General features: G+C 35.1%; 1 protein-coding gene across 1 annotated transcript in view; it reads left to right on the top strand.

The window, feature by feature from the left end:
* Positions 1 to 26,933, top strand: part of GALNTL6 (polypeptide N-acetylgalactosaminyltransferase like 6) — a 451,137-nt gene that overhangs the window by 198,919 nt on the left and 225,285 nt on the right. The window contains exon 4 of the mRNA XM_030449917.1: positions 8,046 to 8,212. Within this exon, the coding sequence (XP_030305777.1) occupies positions 8,046 to 8,212 (167 nt within the window). The remainder of the gene's footprint in view (positions 1 to 8,045; positions 8,213 to 26,933) is intronic.

The raw sequence follows: 26,933 nt of genomic DNA, 5'->3' as shown, positions 1-26,933 counted from the left end.
CAGTGTTATTTCATAACTCTGAGGATTTGTGTGAAGGAACCGCATAATGCTCCTTGCACTTTCTCCTCTTCATAACTCCCTTAGTTCTGAAAGCTAATTTGATGACTTCAGTAAGAAAAAACAGGTGTGAGCTACTTATCCAGCAGGATGACAGTTGCTGATCACAGTTATTTTCTTCCTAGGTATTTTTATATCTGTATATAAGTTTGCAGTACCCTATGCTAAGAAACTGTCATCCTTGTATTGTACAGAACCTATTATTCAGCATTGTTTCACAAGTAAGTGCAGGTGAGCTGCACTTAATTGTAATGTTTAAATTCACAAAAAGACACATCATTAAGAAAGCATCTATAGTTCTTTATTAAGGTCAATCTGTAGCAGAAAATACTTCTGCTGAGTAGAGGTACTTTCCTAGTTTCAGTGATCAGGTTCTTCCCCTTGAATAGTATTCCTGCTCAGGGTCCTAGGTAGGTATGGTACATATATAGATATGATACATTACGTAAATACTACTCATTCCAAACTTGTTCATTTAGGCATTTGAATACTGAATTTTTGAAATAAATTCCCTGTTTTCCCAAGGTTTTGAAATATTCTCTTTTCATGACAGTGACTTGTTTCGAAAAGTACAACCAAAAGAATAGTTATTCTTTGACTGAACTCTGTCAAAAAGTTCTGCATTTCTAATTGTCTAGACCAAGCATGCAGTTTAAAAATACAAAAATTTTAACTACACAATTTTTTTTTCATAATTATCCATGTAGAGAATGCAGTGTACCTACATATCCCCATTTACCTTTGTAATGCTACCAGAATGCAATAGGATTATATTGCAGAGGCAAGAAATGGTTTAATAGCTAACTTTCTCTGTGAGGTAACAGTAAGGCAGGTTTTTCCCTTGTTCTGTGTGGTCTTTACTGACTGAGTCCAAACATTTACTCTGTGTGTGTGTGTTTAGGGATGGAAGAGAAACCCTTTAAAGTAACTTTTATGTTAGTTATATCTTCAGACTTATTTGGAAGAAAGAGACTAGGTGTATCAGCATAAGCATGTATGCCTGATACAGATATATCTGCAATTGCATAGTAGCTGGAAACCATAACCAAGTTCAAAACTTGGTCATTGTGGCAATCAGTAGTAAAATTGATTCCTTGCCTCCAAGAAAGAAGGAATTGAAATGGGGTTCTATGAGATTAATTTAAGCCAATAGTAGAGGTAAAATAGTCCTTATCACTGAAAGCCACTGTCTTTTAATGCTCTTAAGAGTTGACAAATAGCATATTTATAATGAGACTGCCTGCTATAAGAAGAAGAGAGATAACATTCCTATATGTTGCTGGATTTCATTTCTGGCTGTGAAGTGCACAAGCCATTTGAATTCACCACCATAGTCTGGCAGTCTCAAACTAGGAATGATCCCAAATCTATGCTCTGGAGAGGCCTTGGTCTATTTGGTTAGAATGTGTTACAGGATGTGCAGGTTCCTGCTGTTCCACTTCACTACATGCTGATGGCGTTGATCTTTAGGCATATGCATAGAGCTATGAGCACGTATAAAAGCTAAAATGACTGATCGAGATCTCTCAGAATACTTTGGAAAAACAGCATCAAGCACTGAAGAATTAAGCTTCCAGTTCTGTAAATGGTCACTTGACAACCATTGATCACAGACTGATATGGATTGAAGTGGACCCTAGAGATCATCTCATTTCAAGTTCCCTGCATGGACGGGGATACCTTCCCCTAGACCAGGTTGCTCAAGGCCCCATCCAGCCTGGCCTTGAACACTTCCAAGGAGGGGGCATCCACAACTTCTCTAGGCAACCTGTACCAGTGTCTCATCACCCACACAGAAAATAATTTCTAATGTCTAATCTAGGTCTGTTCTCTTTCAGCTTGAAACTGTTACCCCTTGTCCTATCACTATATGCCCTTGTAAAAAGTGTCTCCACAGCTTTCCTGTAGGTCCCCTTCATATATTGGAACACTGGAAGACTGCTATAAGGTCTCCCTGGAGCCTTCTCTTCTCCAGGCTCAACAACCCAACTCTCTCAGCCTGTCTTGACAGGAGAGGTACTGCAGCCCTCTCATCATCTCTGTGGCTCTCTGGGCTCGTTCCAAGAGCTCCAGGTTGTTTTCATGTTGGGGACTCCAGAACTGGACATAGTACTCTAGGTTGGGTCTCACAAGAGCTAACTAGAGGGGGAGAATCACCTCCCTCAAGCTGCTGGCCACACTGCTTCTGATGCAGCCCATGATGTTGTCTCTCTGGGCTGCAAGCACACGTTGCTGGCTCATTTTGAGCTTCTCATCAACCAGCACCACAGAGTGCTCTCACTGTTCTCAGTCCATTGTCCATCCAGCCTTTTATTTGTGCTTGGGATTACCTCAACCCATGTACAGGACCTTGCACTTGGCCTTATTTTACTTCCTGAGGTTGGCAGGGACCCACCTCTCAAGCCTTTCAGGGTCCCTCTGGATGGCTTCTCTTCCCTCCAGCGTGTTGACCACACCCCAGAGCGTGGTGTCATCAGCAAACTTTCTTAAGGGAACACTCAATTCCACTGTATATGTCACTCATCACTGGCCTCCATTTAGAAATCAAGAGATTCACCACAACTTTTTTGAGTGTGACCATCCAGCCAATTCCTTATTCACCAAGTGGTCCATCCATTACATTCATATCTTTCCAATTTAGAGACTAGGATGTCACACAGGACACTGTTGAATGTGTCACACAAGTCCAGGTAGATGATGTCAGTTGCTCTTCCCTTGTCCACCAGCACTCTGATCCCATGGTAAAAAGCCACCAGATTTGTCAGACAGGATTTGCCCTTCATGAAGGCATGTTGGTTACTCCATATGCTTTAATAGAGGCTTCAGGAGGATCTTCTCCATGATCGTGCTGGTCACAGAGTCCAAATTGATTGGCCTGTGGTTCCTTGTGTCTTCCTTTTTTCCCTTTTTGAAAGTGAGTGTTCTGTTTCCCTTATGTTTGTGATGAGGAGGCTGCTTTAGTTAAGTAACTAAATAAGGGAAGCTGAGGAAGAGGTAGTGTGGAGTTTCTTAACTAAAGCAATTTAAATTCTAGGGAGCTCTACCTCAAGTACAATTTGATGTGTTTCTCAGCAAATCGAATGTATTTTACCTCAAACATTAAACATTCTACTGAGCTGGTTTGGTTATCTGAGTAAACAGAAGTGTGGAGTTAAGGATGAAAGTGAGGAAAAACATAATGAAAACTGGGGAAGACTAGTAAGTAATGGGGTCTTAGCATCCTAAATGTATAGGCATGATGTTGACTATATGTACATAGTCAGGACTGATTACTGGAATACTTTTATGGAAATTATTGTGATGAAAGCTGAAGTGAAAAATTAAATCGCTGTACTAATTTCAGGTACGCTGATTTATTTTTCTGCCCTCAGTCCCACAGGCAAAATTGTAAAATTTAATGGGAAGCTATTCTACTGAGGTTTTGTGTTTGTTTGTAACATATATTTCATTCAAATAAGCCATTTTAAAACATTTACAGAACAGAATTATCTGAATCAAATTACTAGTCCTAATCTCTTTTTATGATTCTAATCAATTTTGTTACTACGAAATTCTCGTGACCCATTTTAGAAGTTAATCCAGGTGAAAAAACGCTAGGAAAAAAAACCAGTCCTGATGAGAACAAATTTTAAAAATAGCAGCTGATACCTTAGTATTGAAAATTATTCTGAAACACCTAGTAGTTGCACTTTTTTTTTTTTTTTAATCCCTTAGAAAATTATGTGATATTAATGATCTGTAGTAATACATTTGCTTTTCTCGGTTACACTATTATGTGGTAATGAAAAAGACATAAAATAATGATGATTGGCATCCTCTACATTGCAGTTTTCTCTGTGTTGAGTTATATCTTTTAGCAAAGCCTTCCTGAATTGAAACTTGCTGAACTTCCTATCTATCTTAATCTACCAACCTTTTTTTTAATACACTGATTTATTTTAGGATTTATTTTCAGGCCTTTGTGGATTTCTCAGTATTCTAAGCTTTAATGAAAGTCATGTTTTTTGAATGCTTTGTTCTGGACTCTAGTTGTAATAATAACACTTGCTGTCTTCATAGTGCTTATGTTCATTTAGAGTGTGCAAATAAGTCGCATTGTCTTCAGATGGAGGCTGAAAGTTGGAGTTCATGTGTGCAGGTACTATCATTTTCTAAATCAATACAAGTTTGACAAAATTTTCCACTGAAATTGTGAGGCTTTGGAAAATAATTTGCTCAGCAATATTTGAAGAATTTCTATAGATAGTAAATTTTTGTAAGATTGCATTTCTCAGGAAATATGAATGCCTGGAATTATAATTTCTCATTTCTTTGGAGAATCAAGAATCTCACTTTTAAAACATTAATTCCACAGAATAATAATGCTATTAATGAAATTAACTTTAGAGAGTAGACTTATTGAAATCTGGGTATGCATTTTGCCTAGGAATGCATAAAACATGGTTATCATGTTAGAATTACTTTGGTGAGAGCAAAAAGCATGTGATCATGAAAGTGTGACTTCATGGAAAAATTGAAATTATTTATTTAAGAGGTATGTTAGAACCTCTGAACTAGCGCACATAATAAAGCAAGGTTAGTTTAAAACTATGATCAAACTTTGTCAGCAACTTTCCAAATATGCTCTACAGAATTTCTGATAATAAGCGAGTGTTGAAACACTTCTAAAGACTTCTAAAAACCTTTGATGATGATGCAAAATTGTTGCAGTTAATGGTAGAACTATCTTTCTGGTATCTTATCAGCTATAGATAGATTTTTATAGATAGATTTTGCTGATGCTTCTTGATTTTAAACATCATTTTCATCAGTAAAATACAGATGCGATGACATACAAAGATTTATCTAATATTTCACGATATATGGATCTATGTCAATTACTATTGCATATAAAATTACATATGCACATTACTATTGCTTATCTTTTCTGATTAATACTAATCATAAATTTACCTAGATTGGTTTATTCTATGTAATAGACATCATTAATAAATCTAAATGTAATAATAGTTTACGGCTATGGACTTCACTCTGACCTAGTGTTGTGATAACGAGTTCTTTGTTCTAGGCAGAAAGACTTGACTGCTAGAGTAGCAACAGCTTACAAGAAGCAATGTCTGTACTTCCAAGTAGTCTTTCTACCAAGAGTATTGGACATTGCTTTTAAAATGCAGAATATATATTAAAAAAAAAAACCACTGAAAGACTTTGAACAAATACTGCATGCATTTATGATATTGATAAATCCAGTCTCAACAGTGGATGTCTAACTGCATCTTTATTGTAATTTATAAGACTTCACTGAGCCTTACAGCTGTCCATCAGATCTATCCTGCAGCCCATCACAGCACAGAACCAGCTATACTCTGCTATAGATAATGCTGTATAGATTTCTGTGTTACACCTTCTAAAACACAGTGATGATCTGTTCCAGTTAGTGTCTCATGTCAGAGAGGAAGGTGCTAAAAAGGAAGAGAATTTAACTTGCTAAAGAAGGGCAAGTAGGCCACTTCTACAAAACTTAACAGTCTGTCCTCACAATAGAAAATGATGAAATTTAAGGTTTCATTTTTATGAATGTGATAATGTGACCAGCTTTTAATGTGACCAGCCAGTCCGTGGAAATCAGTTCACATATAGCCAGATGCTTTTGCAATGACTACAGAAGTAAAATTCAATATAAATGAGTATTAAATGTCAAAGTGGAATGATTGCAACATGTTAAGAAAATGTAAGATGTTTTCTGTCACTTAGGGCTACCAGAGGAATCTGTTCTGTAGGAAGAGTTAAGTAGTTTAAGTCCGTTGATGTTGCTTCTGCTTCTCATAACCCAGAGTATGAAATAATTCTGAAACTGTCAATGCAAATATCCAAATTCAGTGACATTCTCTATCTGTATATGATGAAGATTACAATACTGACACAGCAATACTCATATTTCAATACAGCTTCTTTCAAAAGTTGTATTGTGATGCAGGAGGGGTGACATTTTTAAAAAGAAATAACATTCTGATAAATTTATGTAGTTTGGGTATTTTTCCCCCCTTGCCCTTTAGAAGTTGTAGTCTGATGTGGGTCCCTTTGGCTTGTTTTTGTTTGTTGGCTTGGGGTTTCATGGCATTGGAGAATTCAGTAGTTTTTAAATCATTCTTAATTTGAATTAAAAATAATAAAGGAAAAATCATGCTTTTGCAATAGCATAGGAATTACATGCATGTATAGTAGTTACATTGGTGCTGTCCCAAGAAGCATCATTGTCAGAAAACAGCTGGCAACAATAGGTGGTTGTTTTGGTAGGTGGTTTTCTTAATTTGCCAGCTGAAACAGATGCATGTTAAGAATGAGCGTCCTTTATTGCGCTACGTCCTACAGATAAGAAAAATAATTTTTACTTAGTTCTATTGCTGCAGTGGATTGTTCTTCTAAACTGTTAAGATATATACATAGCCTTTTCTGTCACTGAGCAATAAGAACATTCTTGCAAAGCAGCTGCTCTTTTTTCAATGTGTATATATGCTGTATCAGCACGCTGCTTATTAAAAAGTATCCAAAAGTATTATTTATTTGTGGATAAATTGCCATTAAATTCATTGTCACTGTGATTTAGGTAGAAATGTCTGAATTAGAAATGTAATTTTTTTTTTCATTTTTTTAAAAGCATATAAAAATTTTATTGCTTATTCACAACTAGATAACAGATAATATTTTGCAAGTATACTCCAGCAGCTTGAAGTTGCTGTTGCTTTGGAACACTTAGGTGTGGTAGCTGTACAATAAATTGGTAAATATTGATTCCTAAGTGACATTCAGGAAGTGGAAATGCAAACTAATCTGCAAATGTATGTACATCAACATTATAACCTACAGCAGTATTTGTTATGCATAGTTATTCTTTCTGAAAGGCAGCAAGAGTATCTGTACTTTTTTATACCTGGAAGTGGCAGATCTAATTTTTTTTTTTTCTTTTTCTTTTTCTTTTTTTTCCCGCTTTTGTTTTTTCGCATTGCAAAGCTGACATTTCTGATTATTAGGGATACCTTTATTGGGAGCAATTTGCTCTTGGGGAGCAAGAAATAATTTGTTTACTGTGTCCCCAGAGCTGAAAACGCCATATCATATTAACATCAGAGCAGTGTGCCCCTTTACTCACTTTTTCAATAAACCATGAAAAATGGGGTCCTGTAGTTGCAGAGATGTCTCAGCAATTAGGAGAAGCTGTATTGCAAGGCTATTATTTAGCTTTCAAGGATGAGTTTTTGCTCAAATATATAAACAAGTCAATATTGAAAGTAGTAAGGTTAAGTACTGAAACTACATAGATGCTGTTCAGTTAAGACGCTGAAAGTGCATTTCAGTGCTTTCATTTTAAAAATGAAAGGTTATTTGTATTTTCTTGCTGTATCAGTCTGCATCCTCAGAATCCTGTGTAGTTTTATCTTTATGTTTACCAGCAGCAATCATTTTTAGTACCTAGATGTGAAGCTGGAGTTGTACTTGTGGATGTTGTTTTGTATACTGAGAACACTTGCCATCCAGGATAATACAGAATTGTTTGTTATATTTTGTCTCTTGGTATAATAGAGTGCTTTTACAAACTTGATCTGCTATGAACAAAAAAAAGGATCGCTTCAGATTTTCTTTTGCTTCATGTTATGTTTTAGAATTCTTTCTGATAAGAGGATTTGTTTTCTGGAAATAATGTTGTGGGAGATATATTCTCTGTCATTTTGCAGAAAAAAGAATTCTAGTTAATAAAGAGAATCTAATTTCAGACTGTGTACTTAAATTTTATTGCTGTTTAGATTTATTGTATGGTCTAAGCAATATAAAGACTTTAAATGAACCAGTTATTTTCACGTGGCACTGCTTGATTATACTGTTGGATTTTATGCCAGAAACCATGATGGTTGAATGGCCAAAATGGATGGCAGTATTTGCCAGCTCAGACTTTTCAGTATGCTTGTATAATTGTTTTCTTCTTTCTTTAGCTGTAAGCACAAGGTGTACTTGGAAAAGCTACCAAATACGAGCATAATTATCCCATTTCATAATGAGGGCTGGACTTCACTTTTGCGAACAATACACAGCATTATCAACCGCACTCCAGACAGCCTGATAGCAGAAATCATTCTTGTGGATGACTTCAGTGACAGAGGTAAGGCCCAAATGATCTTATTTTAACTTGAAATTTATAATGCAATATAGTCGACATGGAAACTGTAAGTAAGAAAAAGTGAGGTTGTACATGCTGGACTTCTTCACTTGAAGTACTGTTTGATTGTTATCTGGAATAAACATGTTCAAGTGCCTTTTGTAATAATCATATGAATATTGAAATTCACAGAAAAGGTAAGAGACTGTGAACTGTTCACTGCTCTTTATTAATACAGTGTTTTGAATGCTATTGCTGAAATACTCCAAATTTTGGTTTCAACTTTTTCCTTATGCTTTGCTTTTACTCAGAAAATGTGTTAGCTTTCACTATTTTGGATACAACCCATTAGATTTTAATCCTGGAATTGTATTGAGTTAGACAGCTGTATATATTGGTACAAAGCAGGCGTCCAGAAAAATGAGACACGCTCAAATGCAATGTGAAAACCTGCTTTAGAATAGTTAATCAAATTTTACATCATTTGTGTGGTAGAATTAAGAGAATTGCAATAGGTGACCTTTGCCATCATTACTTCTTGAATGCAACACAAGGAGTGAAAACTCCAAGTTTCTTATCAGAAACTTACCTTTTCTTAAGTAATATTCATCCATATCAGTGATATGGATCTGAGCAATAGTTTTCCTTTCATATTTCTCTACCTCTTAGGACTTGAAGCATGAAGAGCTTTGACTTTAGGGTGATCTTGGTTATTTCTGTTGAAACATAGTTGCTAGCTCATTATTTGAGGCTTGTTTAGGGTAGATTGATATACAGTAAAGGAGAGAATTGTGCTCTTTGCTAATGTTCTAGATAAAACCTTTATCACAGCTAGGAATTTACAGGAGCAGATTTCTGACCTACTATTTTGAGAAGCTTCTGGGTGAATGAGTGGAGCATTAGTAGAGTGCTGCAGTGGAATCATTTTTGTAAGATTTGTAACTTGATATTTCAGGGGTTAGATGCTGCACACATTTATCATACGCTCTCATATCTGATGGTTTAGTTGCACTGTGTGTTTTGATGAACTGCCTCTCTATCTGTAATGCAATTTAAGTGAAATTGTAAAGTGACTACAGTTCTGGCTATTCTGTCTTTATAAAATCTAGACCATGGATCAAAACAAGAAGTGTAAAGTAGCAAAACTTTTTTTTTTTTTTTTTTTTTTTTTTGCGGGCTAATAATTTCCTACTAGTAAACAACTTACAGGGAACTCTGTAAGTTGGGTTTATGTAGTGTCTGACAAGTAAATATGTTACTTATATGAAAAAGCAGCTATTGCTTGCTCAATATGGTGATAACTGCCACATTGTTTTAATGAAAATCATACTGACTAATGTTAGATACTCTAAAAATATTTTAGAAATCCTACCTATTTCCCGGCTATTTGAAGAATTACTGCCAGTAAACGGAATATTGCAACCTCTGTTGCTCTTTTTTACCTACCCTACTTCAGGTTTTGCTACTGGCGGAAAATATTTTGGGAGTAAACATTATCTGTAATAATAATTACTTCTTAATTTCTATAACACTATAAAAATTTCCTGAATCACCCTAATTTCCAGTTATGCAAGCCTTTATAACTTTCCAGTGAAGCAGTTTTTGTCTGGAAGAAGTGGTTCATATAGCATAGAAATGATTAATGTAAGTGTGTGATTTGAAAATATGAAAGAAACCTTTTAAAAAGGCTTGCATGGAGCTAGGCCTAGAAATGTTGTATCTTAGGAATATTTACTTAGCTGTTTTTTTATATTATTAAAAAAAAGATTAGAAATGCATTTTTAATGGGTCCAATTATCCAAACTTGATAATTTTTGTAGTGTACTTAGTGTTCTAGGAAGAGCAAACACACAAGACAAGTGTGCTGGCATCTCTATTTGGAATTCAGTAACATTGAATTTTAAGTCAGGTGAATCATTTTGGTGCAACCAAAGCAGGTTTAATTCTTGTACTTGTGATCCTCTGAACATAACTTAACTGAGGTTTTATCATGGCATTTTGTGCCCTTTTTTCAAGAAGTGGCCATGTGTCATATGGTTGAGTTATGCTATGTTGAAAAAATGGTGGCTGATACCTATCCCCCTCCCAGTTCGTAAAATAACTTTTTTTTAAAAAGTGATTGGTTAGATGCCTGTTTTACTGTTATTAGCCCTTTACTCTTTAGTTCCATTTTCCTAGACTGATGAGAGCAGTAAAGCAGTGTGAAAGACACTGAAGACAGATTAGGTAAAACTTAAGTGTGTGTTCAGTTGTGGTCAAATCTGATAGAATCATGGTGAGTAAAGTTTACTGCAGTGTTGAAGCTGTATGGTGATTAGCAAAAAATCTGTATCCTTTCTCCTTTTTTTGTAATTTCTCTGTGAAGCTTTGTAAGTCAAATCATTGACAAATGCCTATTACTGTCTTTTTTGAGATCAGTTATATATTATTTAAGTGGTATTATGTATGATATACTTTTTCCACAACTGTGAATTACATAGAGCTTTCTATTAGTAACCTTAACATCATGTGTAGGCAGTTGAAATTGAGACTGGGATATTTCAGTGACACTGTTATTTTAAAAATATTGATTAAATAGCAAATGCTTTCTCTGGGGTGTTCTATGAATGAAATTTTTCCTGTTTGCTGAAATTCTAAGTTGTTACAAAAAGCCAGACCTTGTTAAAAACAGAGTAGATGAAGAAAAAAAAAAACAGGAACTTGGTAGGCATGTAAATGAGGGATAAAAATGCTGGAGCTTTTTGTTTTTCTTAACAAATTCAAATGTAAATACTGAAATGCACATAAAGAACTTCTGAAAACAGATGATGGAAATGATTCAGTGCACAGCTAGGTCCCAGCAGTTTGCTGGTTTATCTGCAAAATTGCTTTTGTCCCTTCATTTTATTCATATTCACTTTTTCAGTATTTGTGATCAAAACAAAAAAAAGCATAATATTAATGGTGAATTATGACATTGAGATGTAATAAAAATGAAAGGACAGCTGCATGTTTTAAAATATCATTATAATGTAGACTAGAGACTTGGTATTAGGGGCAAGGTAAGCAAATGTTATGAAATTCGGAAGTGCAGTTTTTGATTTTGGAAAAATTAAATATTAAAAAAAATCAAGATATAAAAACCTGCATTAATATAAAAAAAAATCTGTGACAGTCAGAAGGAAATTTACATTTAAACATAAGTACCCAAAGTTGCAAAATACCTGTATTCATATGATTTTTCGGAGAGTTTATATACTCAAAAATTATAAAGTAGCGTGAAGCAAAAACCTAATTAAATTAGTGGAGTTATTTCAAACTTATGCTTTAAGAAAAGGAACACTTACTTACATAATTTACATTTCTATAAATATAAGTGGCCAAATGCTGGTGTTGTACTGGAAAGATGAAAGAGAATCAAATCTAGAGGCCACATAAGTTGTTCCACATGTAAAATCAATATGTTGTCCCTTAGCAAACTTTCTAAAAGATGCAAATGTTAGACTTCTCTTTAGTTTGATTTTGAAAGCTATTGATGAGGGGGTCAACTGCCTGTGCTACCAGACACTTAAATTTAAGAATATTTAAGTTTTTTCAGTGAATTTAGCAGTCAATTCTTCACCAGTGACTTCCAGTAAATTTTTATATGGTTATACGTAATGTAGCTTTTCACAAGTAATGTAACTTTTGTAGCTTTTTCACAAGAGTTAATGACACACATATCTCTGCATACTAAGATTACTGATTTTGTGGTGGATTTTGGGTTGCAAATTATTCCTGTACCTCATACCTGCAAGCCCTGTCCTACAAAATGCATGTGAATCAAAGACCCCTCAGTTTCAGTGTCACATGCCATGCTCCATGAATACCTTTATGCTGGAGGTACCAACATACCTCTCTGCAGAGGTTTTATGTGAACTTCAGATATTTTGAGCTTGGTTTCTGGGAAAAGGAGCCTTGTGGAAAGAAGCAGGCTTATTTATTTTTTTCTTTATGTGTGGTTTTGTGTGTGTGTGAGGGGGATTTGAAATGCGAGGAGGCGGCATTTTGCAGTTTTATTTTGAGGGATGGGGTATGTATTGTTACACTTTCCGCTGAAGTTACAGTCTCTTGGCAGACACCTCTGAAAACATGACAAAAAGCAGAATGTAGGCAACAGTTTTGGAGGAAAGGACAAAAATTAAAAAGGAAGCACTTTTTCATTGGTTTTGTTATGGAATAGCTTGTGTTGACAAAGGAATACTAAAAACTCTAATGAATATTTTAAGACTTTGGGTCAACATAGATTGCCATAACTAATCAGTTACATAATTCATGTATGTTCCCAAGACCTGATAGGTTTGTAGATCAACCTTTATTCACTTGGTGTTTTAATGACTTTATTAGCATAGTCAGGCCTGTGAACTGCTACTGTTTCCATGCATGCAAAATTTACTTACCAAGCATTTTTATCCCATAGTTCTCTAACTGATGTAGCATCTATAAACAAACAATAAACAATGCCACAGCTAACAATGCTTTTATGAGCTGTAATAATTACTGGGCAGTTTTGTAGTTGGCAAAAAACTGATCAGATTTGCCAAGGAAAAATAATTGGAAAACTTAGCAGCCAAGAGCTACTTGCAGTACAAAACTAGTTTCTGTCATGAAACCTGTCTTTTGGTAGAAATTTACAAACTGGGAACTTTTCATTCATTCTGATGAGCCAGACTCTTCATTTTGTCTCCTGTTATGTTCTCCTGTCTCTGTCATCTTGCTTAACTCTGTTTGCTGAACACTACTGATATGATTTTGAGTATCATACTGTTCTATATCAGAGACCATATGTTTTGCACCTGATCTTTTTTCTGTGAATAACCTGGATAAATAACATGTGGGTCAGTCTGCAGAATGAAGCTGTGATTGGATCAGACCTCAGTTCAGTTGATCAGTGCATATCAGTGACAGTGATGCACTTCATTTTGCATGAACATGGGAGAATGATCTTGGCCCTAATAGTCTGTGAAACCTTTTTTGGCCATAGAGAGGTGGTCTGATTCTATTTTCTAAATTTCTAATCTAGAAATTAGTTTTTTAATTAATTTTCTAAATTAATTTCTAAATTAATTCTCTAAATTAAACATAAGTTTAAATTTGTTGCCTACAGTTATGTAAATTATATTGATGATACCATACAATAAGGGTAGGATAAGGGAGCTCATGCTCAAAGCAAAGCAGGTTTATCAGAGTATCAGATTGCACAACTTCTCACTCAATAAATATATGGTCTGTTGCATGGAGATGAAATTCCCCGTATTTTACTTAGAGACAGCTCGTTTACATAAAATGTCACTTACAATTCCAATTTATGGATGCTGGGCTTCAGAATGTGGCTGGAAACAAGTTTTCTGATTAAATGAAAGTGAAGGTTGCATGGTATGAATGACTGTCTTCTCACAGGAAACCTCTGCTATCGACTCCAATTCTGTGACTTTGTGAAAGCTCACTTCTCTAAAAATTGTCACTGTCAAAATGTCAAAATACATCTTCAAAATTGACAATTGTCAAAATACATGTTCAAAAACAAAACTCAAAAGAGCGTGTTGTGTTATTGTGGAAGTCAGTGCTTACCAAAGAAAATGATTTTAAGTTTGTCTGTTTCCTTAAGTTTAGGAGCCTATTTTTCAAGGTGGTATTTAATTGCTTACTGACTTCTTTTTAAGATTAGGTCTTTAAAGTTACTCAAGTTATTTGTTTCTATTAATCAGTAATTTTTCTCCTTTATATGCCACAGACTATACTTTTGAATTCAAGTGCCTCCCCATCCCCAAAAATTAACCACCTTTCACCTCAAAAGGTGTGTGCCACTGGGGACCGAGGCACCACGCAGATCATTTCCAACAACAGCCGTGCTGAACACATCCGAAGGAGTGCACGGGCACAGCTCCTTGGTGCCCTTCCCTGAGAAAAATTAGGACAAGGAATGGGACATTATTAACTGTTGATGGGGAGGCGTCTGGGATTGTCTTCTTGTGCTGTGTACGGCCAAAGCAGCTGCAGCCAGGAAAATATTCCGTGATGTTCCTCCACTTTGAATAGAAAGGGCTTAACAGATGTGTTTGGTAGGCACAGAAGTCAGAACCTGAACAAGAGATGCTAGAAGATGGAGAGAAACCCTAGCTGCCATCACTGGCATGCTTGGAGGTAGCAATGGCAAAAAGAGACTGAGAACCATGACTGGTTTTGTTCTATCCCTACACGCCCTTGTAAAAAGTCCCTACCCAGCTTCCCTGCATGCCCTCTCTGGATACGGGAGGCACTTCTGTCTTGCCACAGTAAAGTGCTCTGAATATTTATCATTCTTGCCTCCTTGAAGTATCTGAACTTGTGTTATATCATCTACAGAGACTGCTGAGAACAAGAGGCAATACTGCATCTGTTAAACCAGCCTTCTTGCATCTTAACATGTGAAGGATTAGTGAGCTGTGAGTGTCACTGAGCAGCCTTACTACTATCAATTACAGTATGATTTTTGCAATAGGCACAATACCTAGAAAGAGGATTTGTAAGTGAGTTGATATCATCCAAAAGTCATCCTAGGTACCTGAAGTTGTAAATTTTAGAGTACTAACATTGCTATCTTGAAAACTCTTGTCAAGTTATGTGCTAACATTAACCGCAATGTTGGCAGGTTTTTGCGGTATTAGACCTAACTCACAGACTTTATGTTTAAGAACATGTGACTCTACATACATATTAGGTTTGTAACTGTATAGTTATACCTGAAACAAATATCCTTACCATCTGGGAAACCTATTGCTGCAGTACAGTAATTATTCAAAGGTGGAAAAATAGGTGTAGTGTAACAAGGCAACCAGGTGCTACTAATTGCCAGGGAGTGAGCATGAGCTTGTGTCAAGCCCACCTATGCCCAATTAGGGTGGGCCCCCACTGCGCATGAGTAGGACCAGGGGGCCAATAAAAGGTGAGGCCTGAGGCACAGGTGGGGCTCACTCCTGAGCTAGTTAGCAGAGAGATCAGTCGCTCTCAGAGCAACAGCACCGATCCAGGCTAGTCAACCCTGTGGGCTATGGGCTTGGAGCACTGTTCGTGAGCCTCTGCTGGAACACCTGGTTGGACCTTGAAGCACCGTACCCTCAAAGAGGTTTGTCTTGCTACAAATAGGTATTTTCTACTCCATAAAGAATTTGTGGTACCATTACTCCTGCTTAATGTAACATCCTGGAACCAAGTGATCCTGGCAACTTCTGTTGTGCTGTTCATGTCACTGATAGGGTAAGCAAATCTTTACAGGAGCAGAATTTAATGCAGCAAAATTTTGAAGCAATGTTGACCTGAACACTAGCATATTGCTGCTTCATGTGCAGGAAAATTATGAGACTGATCCTCATTGAGTGTTAAAGTTAAGTCTTTATGTAAAAAGTACCATTTCAAGGGTATCCAAACATGAGCTGAAACAAACTGATTTGAATCTATAATACCAACAATCTTGCTCTTCCTTGTCCATTTTCAATTTTGATTATTTAATGGTACAATTTCTGTTTTGGTGGTTTTATTCTGAAATTGCAGAGTACAAGCTTTTTCCTTCAGCTAATTGATGTAGCTTCATTACTGAAGGTTTTCTGATGTGAAAGGATGGCTTTACCAGTGGGAAGGATTTGAGGAGAATTCATCTCAGAAAAATAATTGTTGTCTTGAAGGCATCTGCAGCCCATCTCAAAAAGCTTTTTATTGATGGAGTGAAAGAATTTTGTAATGTTGTAAGAAAGGGAGAGTTTGGAAAGACTTCCTATAATTGAAATTATACACTTCACCTAGATGGAGCTGATTTGGAATGTGGCTGCTGTGGGAGAAAGTTAGAATTACCCCCACATCCTAATGTTGCCTGCATTCAGACAACTCAGATACAACTCAGCTGTGAAAATTAAAACTCCAGGCATGTATTATGAATGCAAAACCAAATTTTTACTTTTCATATAGTTCCCTTAAGTGATTATAATAGATACAAATTTCACTTTTGATTCCTTGTGGAGTCAGAATACAAAGCTCTGTATTTGTCAGTCTTTTTTTGGCTTGTCCACCCTATGAAATGCTTGCTGGATTGTGCATTATGCTAGTGGCAGTAGGCTGCATCCCTTTCTCATGTGAATGTGCAAATAATTTCTAAGACAGAAATGAGATGGTAGCAACAGGCAACCTTTACTTAGCAAGATTATGTCTTCTTGTTTGTCAGCTTCCTGAAAATATTTACATACTTCACAACATATCTGAAGTAGATTCTGAAATATATCAGTATATGCACTCTAAGTAAAGGTGAAATACTAGGAGCATATTTATTTGTGTAGTTACTACACAAATTAAGTGCATTCTTGTTTTGTGTTCTTTTACTTTTTCTCCTCTGCATCCCAGCTTTGATTTACATTTCTTTAAGGTTAAATTGAATTATGGCTGAAATCAAATTATTTTAAAATTCTTCATCTGGAATACTCAAATTTGATCTCATAAATAGGAATGAAAACTTCTAAACCAGTGTAGACATTGGTTTCTAGATTGCCTTTTCTCACAACAACTGTTTGCTTTCCAGTCCAGAAAGCGTTATTATAGTGCAGTGACACATTAAATGGCTTGACAAGAGTTTTGAACAATTAGTTCATGGTTTCCTTCTTCAGCTATTTTAGCTAATGAGCTAAAGAAAAATACACATTAATAGCTGAAAAATTGGAAAATGTATAGCTCTTATGTGTTTTCTTGCATTCCTTCCTTTCAGTATTCTAAGTTTCAAGACAGTGCCTTTTTTTTTCTTTTTTTTTTTAATGTCAAAGTAGATGCTTTAGATTAGGTGGTCTTTGGAATCTTGTTGGCATTTAGCGATTCTTAGTCCTCCAAATTGCTTCTGCAACTTCAGTGTAATGAAGATGTTAATGAACGTTTACATCTTTGGCTGATATGTTTCCTGAACAAATATCCAGCATGAAAACCTGTAATCCAATGATAAGGGATAGAAGGTAATGTCTGGTGTTTTGGACCTCTTGCCAACAGTATATCTAAACTGGTAAACTGGGTGGTTCTTTGTTATTAAATATTAGGACTATAGACCTGAGATCCTCTATAGTATTTAACATGAGCTAATGAACTAGAATTTGCCCTTGTGTCATCATAAAGCATTCTTGCCAAACTTAGTTGTCTGTTATTTAGGAATTTTTAATTTAAAATTTAAATTTTTTCATTATCATTTTCACACCTGTCTGTTGTTTCAATGTTATTTTTACTTTAAGTAACATTATCTCTTCATTATAAACAGAAAGGGCTAGCAGCTTTCAGTTTTCAAAGTTAAATGAAATTTAACAAGGTGTGACAAAATTTGAACTAACATCATAGTTGTCTTTCTGAAGATGGTAGTTTGTTACAGTCAGGATTGTCTTAATTGCAACTTCGTTCACCTAAGTAGGCATAAGAAATATCTTTCCCCTTTCCTGAATCCAGTCTTTCAAGAGCAGGCTTAATCACCAAGCAAAATAGTTGCATCTTTAAAAGAACGGGCAATGGCATTGTGTATTCCATGAGTTACATTGTATGCATCTTAAAGAAAATACCTTCATAAAACCTTTTACAATATATGTTTAGGTTTTACTATACTGTAAGTAGTTAGTGGTTTGTGTTGTCTTTGGTTGTTTTGTTGGGTTTTTTTTCCCCTCCTGTTTGCAAATCACAGGTGAGCCTGAGTTCTACTAACTTTATTCCAAATATATTACTATTAGTATAAATAACCAGTTACTTTTTTGTTCATTCACTGGTATCAAACTTGATATACAAGTCAGAAATAAAGGTAGGTTGTGCAAGTATAAACTATGAGATGACTAAAGCAGGAAATGGAGGTGATAATTTCTAAGATAATTTTAAATTTTGAGTAATGGCCTGTCAAAGCTCTTACAGTCAGATACTCAGTATAGATAGTAGCTTCAAATAATTTCTCTGGGAGATGCCTGGGAGAATGATTTGGTTGTAGCTGTGTATATTTTTAAAAAAACCTAAATGCTGTTGTCTTTTCCAGACTGGTTCTTACATGTAGGATTCTTACTGAGTGTTTAATTTTCAAATCTTAACACTACTTAGAGGAAGAAAAATCCTTTAATGGGTTTAGCAAATGAATGCCTTCAAAGTTTTATATGTGAGGAGCAAAGGTGTGTCCTGCCCTATTCATTTGGTAACCTTGACAAAATCAGAAATATTTAAAGAGTTTTAATGGCTGTTCTGACCTTCCTTCACAGTAAAAGAGAAAATAATTTTGGTTTCTATTAAAGCTCTGATATGTTCTGTATCTGTCAAAACAAATTTTAAAAGCCTACAGAATATTTTCTATGAGTATTAAAAGAGCTGCAATTCATTTATATTTATTGTATCTTGATGCTTTTCTGTTGAGATAAAACCATGTAATTTGACAGCATTTTTTCCTGATAATTATTTTCTGGATAATGGAAAGCAGTTCCACCATCATCTGTATTTAATTTATTTATTTATCCTGCATAAATGAAGGCCCTGTTGCCACAAGCATCTATTTTGTTTAGTGTTGTATGTGTTTATGCAGATTTTTGTTTCATATAGTCAAAAATCAAAAGTGTACTTATGTGTGTTTGTTCCTTGCTCTGTGCATCTTGAATGTCTCAGAGGAGTCACTAATGATGTATGGAATTGTCTAGTTACAAATCTGCTTGTACAAAAATAGAATTTTAATTTTTATTAGTTTGAAAAGGAATATTTTGTTGTTCTCAGAAACCACTATCCAGACATTTCAGTCAACATTAGGGGCTTTTCTGTATGTGCTCTTTTCCCAAATTGAGCTCATGCATCTTTCAGGCAGATGAGCAATTTTACGAAATTTATAAATAGATGAATCTTTAAGGAATTAGTCATGCACAGTTTGTTTTTTATGTTACTGATTTGTGAACAAAACTTTAATGACTTGTATCTAGCAGTTATAAAGGACTTACTTGACTTATTTTATGGGACTGGGTCTATTCAACTGTGTGTGGAATATTTTAGGATTTAGAAAGCCTGAAGAGTTTGGTGAAGAAGAGAGTGCAGGACGTATGATGATTTGGCATATGACGTGATCTTTTAAGCATTCTCCTCTACCTTCCTAGGTTGCAAATTATTAGCTGTGATAGTGATTATTTATAATTTTCATTTTTATCCTCTTATATGCACCTGCATATAAGGCACACATGAGGGTTCTCAGCTTTGCAGGGCTGCTCAAGAAATAAGTATTAGGACAAATGCTTCAAATCAGAAATGAAGCTAAAAATGAAAATAAAATTAATCCAAATGCCTTTCTTTTTAAAAAAAATTATATATATATATATATGCTTCCAGTCAGAGTGTTATTTAACAGGGCCTTAAATTTAATGGGATCTTAAATATGCTTTTCTGACATACTCCCATTTTATCTTATTTTTCTCCTTTGGATGAAAGTTAAACATATTCTTAACCAGTGCCTGACAATTTGGATGCCACCTGTTGATGTAAGGGCATGAAATATTTTTTATACATCTGCTTCTTTGGTACAGGTGATTATTAAGTTTAAATTGAATGGATTATTTCTGTAGTGTCTTGTAAATGTTGCTAGTTGAGGTAATTTAGACTGAATTTGGAGCTTCAACAACTTCAACAAGAGCTTGTTTCTTCCTCCCCATTTTCATGTCCCCTCTATATTTTTTATTTATTTGAGATTTCTGAAGAGTTACCTGATTCAGCTTTGTTCTGTTCTTCTGTTGCACAACTTATGCTGTACACGCTAAATGTTATATATTCTAAAACGCCATGATGATTGTGAAAGAGTGAAATCATGGTAGCTATAAAGATATAATTGAAAGCAAGTTTCCTTTTTTTTTAGGTAAGACAGAGTATGGGAGCCCTTCAAAGAGGCTTAAAGTTCTGTGAACCTTTGCAAATATCAAATAGTAAACTATTTGATAAAATAAAGTAAACCTGTTGGTCACACTGCCAAGTCTTTCTTTTTGATATGGACAATGATTCACATTCCACTGGTCTCTAATGGGTTTTGTTTGTCCTCTTTGGGAATTTCAGAATTCATATAAAATTGTCCTAGTATAAAATAATGGTGTTTGTTGAAAAACAACTGAAATAAAATTACTTTAAAATTACTTGTATCACTTGTAAGATATTTAATTAAGCTGGCATGCACTAGGCTGAGTTTTAACAACCCACTTTAGGTCAAGTAAAAATCAAACCAAACATATCCAAGACTGTTATAATTTATATTAATATATTTGTATTCATGTTTATACTTACATCTATATTTATATCTATATTTATGTTTATTTATATATTATCATATACTATATAATTTATCTATAAATAACCAAAAAACCAAAGCAAAAAACCAAAACCAAACCAGAAGAACCTGAACTCTATGCTATATTATGAAAACTTTGAAGAAATGTGGTGTGTATTCAGTCTGTTTTCAGTCTGGTTTACAGTCAGTTTTCCTTCAGGCAGATGATACTTTATTTCAGCTGCCCATTAACTGAAGCCACAGGATAGAGTGGCTGCCTATTCCGATTTACCAGCTTCCTCATGGTCTCTCTGTGAGGTGGAAAGTGTAATTCTCATGACACTGCTGCATTACACAAGCAGCCACATGAGCTGTGAGACAAGTCAGGGGTATGGTGATCTAACATCACACCACTCTCTATTAAATGGTTTATAACTCTTGAAGTGCCAATCTAACCACTCTTGCTATTAGAAGTCATATTGCATGTGCATACGTGGGTTTTTTTGCTAATGCCTACACACTGTCTTTCTTTAAAGCCACTAAAATTCGTGTTCCTTCTTATCACAGAAAGGTAAATACAGATGAGGTGGCAGAACCCTGCAAACAAAGTTACATCCCTGCATGCATAGGAGAGAGGTGGTGAAGAAGAATCAAATTATGTTTCCTGTCTTCATGTCCTCCTTCAGGCTGTGTTTTATAGTGTCATGAGAAACATATTTTCTTGCTTCATTTAGATTTTTGTCCAAAAAAGATCATCCCTGAAAATGAAACTTCTTCATTGCTATGGAATAGGCTGCAAGATTCCAGAGAACCTGGATGATACCAGATTTCAGTAATTAAGGAGAAAGAATAGGGATGGTGGTGAAATTTGTACTGGAAAAATGTGGACTGAAGAGTATCTTGATTAGGACAATTGGGAGGGAGGTGGGGGACAAGAATGAGATTTTTAATTTTTTATTTATTTATTTTATGAAACTTGCAGGGAGTTCATAGCAAAATGGACTGACTGGTAGAAAAACTCGTCAGACCAGAAATATATTTCCAACAAAATAATTTAAACTTCAAGATTCATTTGCATTTTTAGTTAAGCTTTCTGCATAAGGTTGCGTTTTAGAATGAATCAGCAGTATTTCTGTTAATTTCTTAAATTAATCAAGTTTCAGTCAGATATCTAAAAGCCAGTTCCCATTTGCTTTAAAGGTAAAGGCATATGTTTTAATGGTATTTATATACAAATGCGCTGCAATTGTATTGATGTGTACATCTATAACTGCAATTTTCCTGTCTGCTTTTGATACCTGAACAGAGCTATGGAATTATAAGGTTACACTAGTTTTTCTGACTAGTATATGAGAGGAAAATCTCATTGGTACTGTAAGTCTTTCTAAAATATTTTTGAGTGTTAGTAGAATTATTGAAGTATTTGATATAAATATAAATAATATAATAAATTTAGTATTCCTGATCAGAGGCATATTTCAAAAGAACAAGTCCAGCACTATGAGCAATTCTGGTTGTTTGGCAGTAGGATCCACATTTATTTAACTGTCTATTTAATGTTGTGAAAAGTATAATATAATGGTTTCCAAATCATTCAAAGAGTATCTTATTGTAAAAAGATTCTTATTGAATGTTCAAAGACGACTTTGTGAATTGCTGCCAAATATATAAATGTATTATTTTAATTCTGTTGCTTTCACTGGAAAACCAGTAATATTAGATTTTTTTAAATTCTTCTTGAATTCAATTACTCTTTCATTGGTTTGTCAATGTACAGAATAAGAAAGATGTTTATTATATATGCTTTTTGAAAGAATAAATTATTCTAAAGTTACAAAAATGAGCATGGCTTTTTAGTGGCATGCCAATTTTCACCTTCAAATTAGTTGCAGAAAGGCTCTGTGTGAAAAAATGTATTAAGACTTTTATGAGCCACCTAATTCCTTTTGCCCGGCTTCATAAGAGACATTACTTTAAGGTGCTGAAATCAGCATTTTGTGTTTTCTTTCATATGTAAATATAAATAACTTGCTTCAAGACTGAGGTCAATGTCTCTGACCAGGAGTTAACAGCTGCCTTACCTTGTCTCATCAAAGTGATGTTTGGCTGGCTGGCACCCAGACCTGACCAAGCACTGCAAATACAGAGGGAAATAGATTAATGTGACTGATAATAACGACCTGCAAATCTGATTTTCCTCCTTTGCATAACACTGAGAAATTGCACGGGCTGATTAAAATACTTAGATTAAGCCCTGAGAAATGAAAGGGTTGCAAACTGGCTCATTTCTGGGTCTCTGATGAAATAGCTCTGGTATGATATATAATTCCATTCTTCACTGGTTTTCTGCATGGCTTTAGGGGACTAGTAGTTGTCAAGGAGAATTGAAGTAGAGTGATGGATGTGTTAAGGTAAAAAGTCAGTGATGTACTCTTTCTCCCAAAAGGCATGTTGTTCCTTGGTATATCACCTGTTTTACAAGAAAAGGCTTAGAGTAAATTGATTATGTATGAGGAAGGGTAAGCTAGAGGAATTAGACAAGAGAGTATATAGTACTCATCTAGACAGCTTTTTAAAATTGAACCAAAAAAAAAATCTATGCAAGTGATGATAATGAAAAGCAAATAACCTTAGGGTGAAACATAAGTGAGAAATTTATTGTGTGGAAACAGGAAGAAGTAAACTCTTTTATATTCATTGTAGCAGGATCCTGTCTCCAACTGTACATGAATCTATCTAACATTTGTTTCTTCTGTGCTGGGACACTGTGGCACACTACTGGATAATATGACATCTAGAGAGTAGAGTTTTGAAAAAATGTTAAGGTAGTATTGTTGCCTTTTTTCTGTGAATCCAATAAAAATTACCATCCTAATTCTAACTTCATAATTAATTTTAATTATATCCTGTGGATATACAAAGTAGTCTTCATGATTTTTGTTCTATATTCTTTGAGTTTGTAATGTTAGGCAGCTGTCTACCAAGATTTATTTGACGGGGAAAAAAAACAAAACAAACAAACAAAAAAGCTATCTAAATAAAACAAAATTATTTAAAGTAAACAATTAAGTAATAATGAATCTACTTGATTCATTATTTCTTACTGCTTTGTCAGTGGGACTTCTAGGTACTGCAGTAAGTCGCCTAGGGAGGTTAGTGTCCCCTCCCTACAAGTGTTTAAGGCCAGGTTGGTTTAAACCTTTTGCAACTCGTTCCAGTAGGAGATGCATGCAGGGACCATGCAAGGGAGTTGGATCTTGATGATCTTTAAGGTCCCTTCCAACCCAATCCATTCTATGATTCTATTACTTCTTTTATATAAAGCTGTCTAATTTTATACTGAAAGCTGCTAAGGGCTGTATGCTTTAAAATATTGTACTTTCTTGGTCTGTACAGCTAAGCACTGTGGCTTTTGCTGATTTGGGAAAAATAAGAGTCTGAGTGTGAACAAAACCTTCATACTAAAGAGTTGAGCAAAAATTTAAATATGAATAAATATAATGAATTTCTGCCCAAAATTTAGAATTTCTCTTAGACTTTTAAAGTTTTCTCTTTTGATTTAGCAATCTAGTGTAAGAAACTTATTTTTAATTAGAGGATATCTGAGAGGGAGAGAGGATTTTTTTTTACCTTAGTTCTTTTATCCTCTTTTTAAATTGTCTTTAAAATGTGTCTTGATTTTCTTTTCTTGATATTGGACATCTGTGAGCATATTTAACTCTGAATTTCTTCTTGTCTGCTTGGTATTTTTATACTGTGCTGTAAGTTGGCTTGTCCTGTGTCATAATCTAATTTTGTCTTTTTCTGATCATTTTTTGAAAAAGGGAAACCAACATCATCTTACATCATTGAGCAGAATAAATTTAGCCTCCTTAAAATGCGAGTGGCATTGTATAATGGTATGAGATATTAGGGGGACTATCCTGTTCACTGCTTTGCCCAGAAGTACCTCTAGCAGCTGGAATGCTAACCCCGCAGGATAAGATTATGCACTTGAGAAGCTTCATGATGAATAGGTATCCCTGTTGTTGATATCCAGCAATATTTCACAGGCACAGAACATGTTATGTTAACATCTTATTGCTAACATGATACAAACAGGGATAAAGATTTGCTGTGGGAATGTTCTCAGGTGAGCCTCAAGATTTCCATACATTTATGTTAGTTCTGTGTTTCAAACTTCTACACAGTTCCCCAGTGCTCTGATCAGATCTCTTGCCTTGCCAGCAGATTATTGCACAGCAATTGGAAACATTAGCTTTGTGGTGCCACAAAACACGTGTTAATGACTCCAATGTTTGAACAGTAAGACAAATGTTTGCTGGCTGTGGGATGCATTAAAAACAAGATGTGTGTAAAATGGGATATACTCTAGTGGCACAACGCAATTAGTAATAAGAAAAGTTCAAATCGGTTTTGCAGAATTTGTTGGAAAAGGTTAGTGTCTTCCCCTTAATCCTGACGTTTTTATTACTCTCAAAGATCTGCTATGTGAGGAGGGTGGCTATTACTTGTATGAGCATGTATTTTTCCCATTGCTTTTGTTTTGATGGGCACTGCAGTTTTAGCTTCTGTTTTAATCTCGGCTCTGTAGATGTTGCAAACCTTAATAAAATTGTTGCAGGTGGGCATACCTCAGGTAGGTCACTACAGGAGTTAAGACAAGGTACACGCTTTTCTTAAGCCACATTCAGGAGAATCAGACATCTGGGCTTTGTATTTTCCCTGCAGTTTGTAATACCTTGAGTGTTGCTATACTGCTATAATGGCAACTTATCTAAGTATCATATATTGGAAAAAATTCAAAGTATAAATGCTTTTATAATAATACAACTGCCCACACCGAAGCGATACAATCTTTTAAAGGGGTTTCCTTAATTGTTTAATGCAGGATAAACACTGAGGTGAATCATGTTAGGCTTGTTGACCTTAGGAAGGTCAGCAGCTATGTAGAACAAGATGTTTCCATGATTTGGCAGACTTTATTGGCATTACATTAATGATTTACCATTTTAGATTATGTCTAGCCTCAGCGTTACTGTCAGTTTGAAATATAAATCATTATTTGTCATTGATAAATCATTAAAATAGTAGGTCATGACAAAGAGGTTAAAATGGTAACATTATTTTGGTCATAGAATTGTGGTTGAGCACTGAAAATCATTCTAATACAATAAATTCCTCAACTCATTTTACTACTTTTTTTTTTTTTTTTGGTAAATGTTATAAAAGAGTGATACTTCAGGATACTACTGAATACACCAATATAGCAGCATATCATAAATTATGTTACATAAAATAATAAATGAGGTGACTTATACTTGGTGTGTTTAATCCTTAACACCAATTATCTCTGTCTCATGATGGAAATCTGTTAAACTTTGCTTGATTTTTTTCTGAAAATTGTTCATTGCAGCCACAATGTAGAATGGGTATGGCAGAGGGGAACAGGAAAGAGTTATCTGTGATAGGAGGAAGGGGACCAATTACTCTGAAAGTTCCTCTTTTCCTAATGTCTCAACAAGGTCTTCACAGGCTCTGCTCACTTCCCCTCTCCTTACCAGCGTTTCTCTCTTTTTATTTCTTGGTATTGTGAGACAGCTTGGTCTGAGACTGTCTTGTGATGTGATGGACTCTAGCAGTTCTTAGTAACAGACAGTTGCTCCCAGGGTGGTAATAAATTATTTGGGTGTTTTCAGTATTCCTAATTGCTGTTTTTACAGCCTTTCTGCTGGGTTGTCAGGTGTGATTTAAGATGGCTGTAGGTCATGACTGAAGGGAGAAAAGACAATGAGAAAGGACAAAAGGCATAACAAATTCCTTACATTATCAGTGCTTAACTATTCTCTCAGACTAATATGGTTACTTAAAGCATCTTAACTTTTGAAGCACCTATTTTCATAGCAATTATGTTTAATGTTTGATGTTGTATAAAATATACTGTAATTTGTAATGTATTGCCTTTTTGAACACTGAGCAAAAAACTTTACATGCATTTCTTAGCCATACAGCATCTACCAGACTTGCAGGATACAGATCAGGTATAATTTCCGAATTAAATGTAGTCACACGGTTGGAGTGTGATGCTAGACAGATGATTGTGAACAATCCATTTGCCTTGTGACATGGATGTTGATTTTAACTATTCAAACACTGGAACCCTTCAGGGCTGGGTTTCTTCAGTTGTCATTTTATACTGTTGTATGATCCTGCAGCTGGCTGCAGACCCTCTTGAAATAAGAACTGGTTGTGGGGTGGGTGTATCCACAGAGACACAGTGTGGTATTGATCTCAATTGGTGCATGTAGGAATTTACTGCAAAGCACCTAAAGCTACAAAGAAATGGATTATCTCTTAATTAATATTAGCTGTGTCTTTTAAAACAACCTAGTTTGAACTTGAACTTGAAATAGCTTGAACTTGAAACAATTCCTTAGTCTGAAAGAAGCTTGC

The sequence above is a fragment of the Calypte anna genome, chromosome 4A (genome assembly GCF_003957555.1).
Source record: "Calypte anna isolate BGI_N300 chromosome 4A, bCalAnn1_v1.p, whole genome shotgun sequence".
In the NCBI taxonomy this organism is placed as follows: Eukaryota; Metazoa; Chordata; class Aves; order Apodiformes; family Trochilidae; genus Calypte; species Calypte anna.
This window is presented reverse-complemented; position numbering and strand designations above follow the sequence as displayed.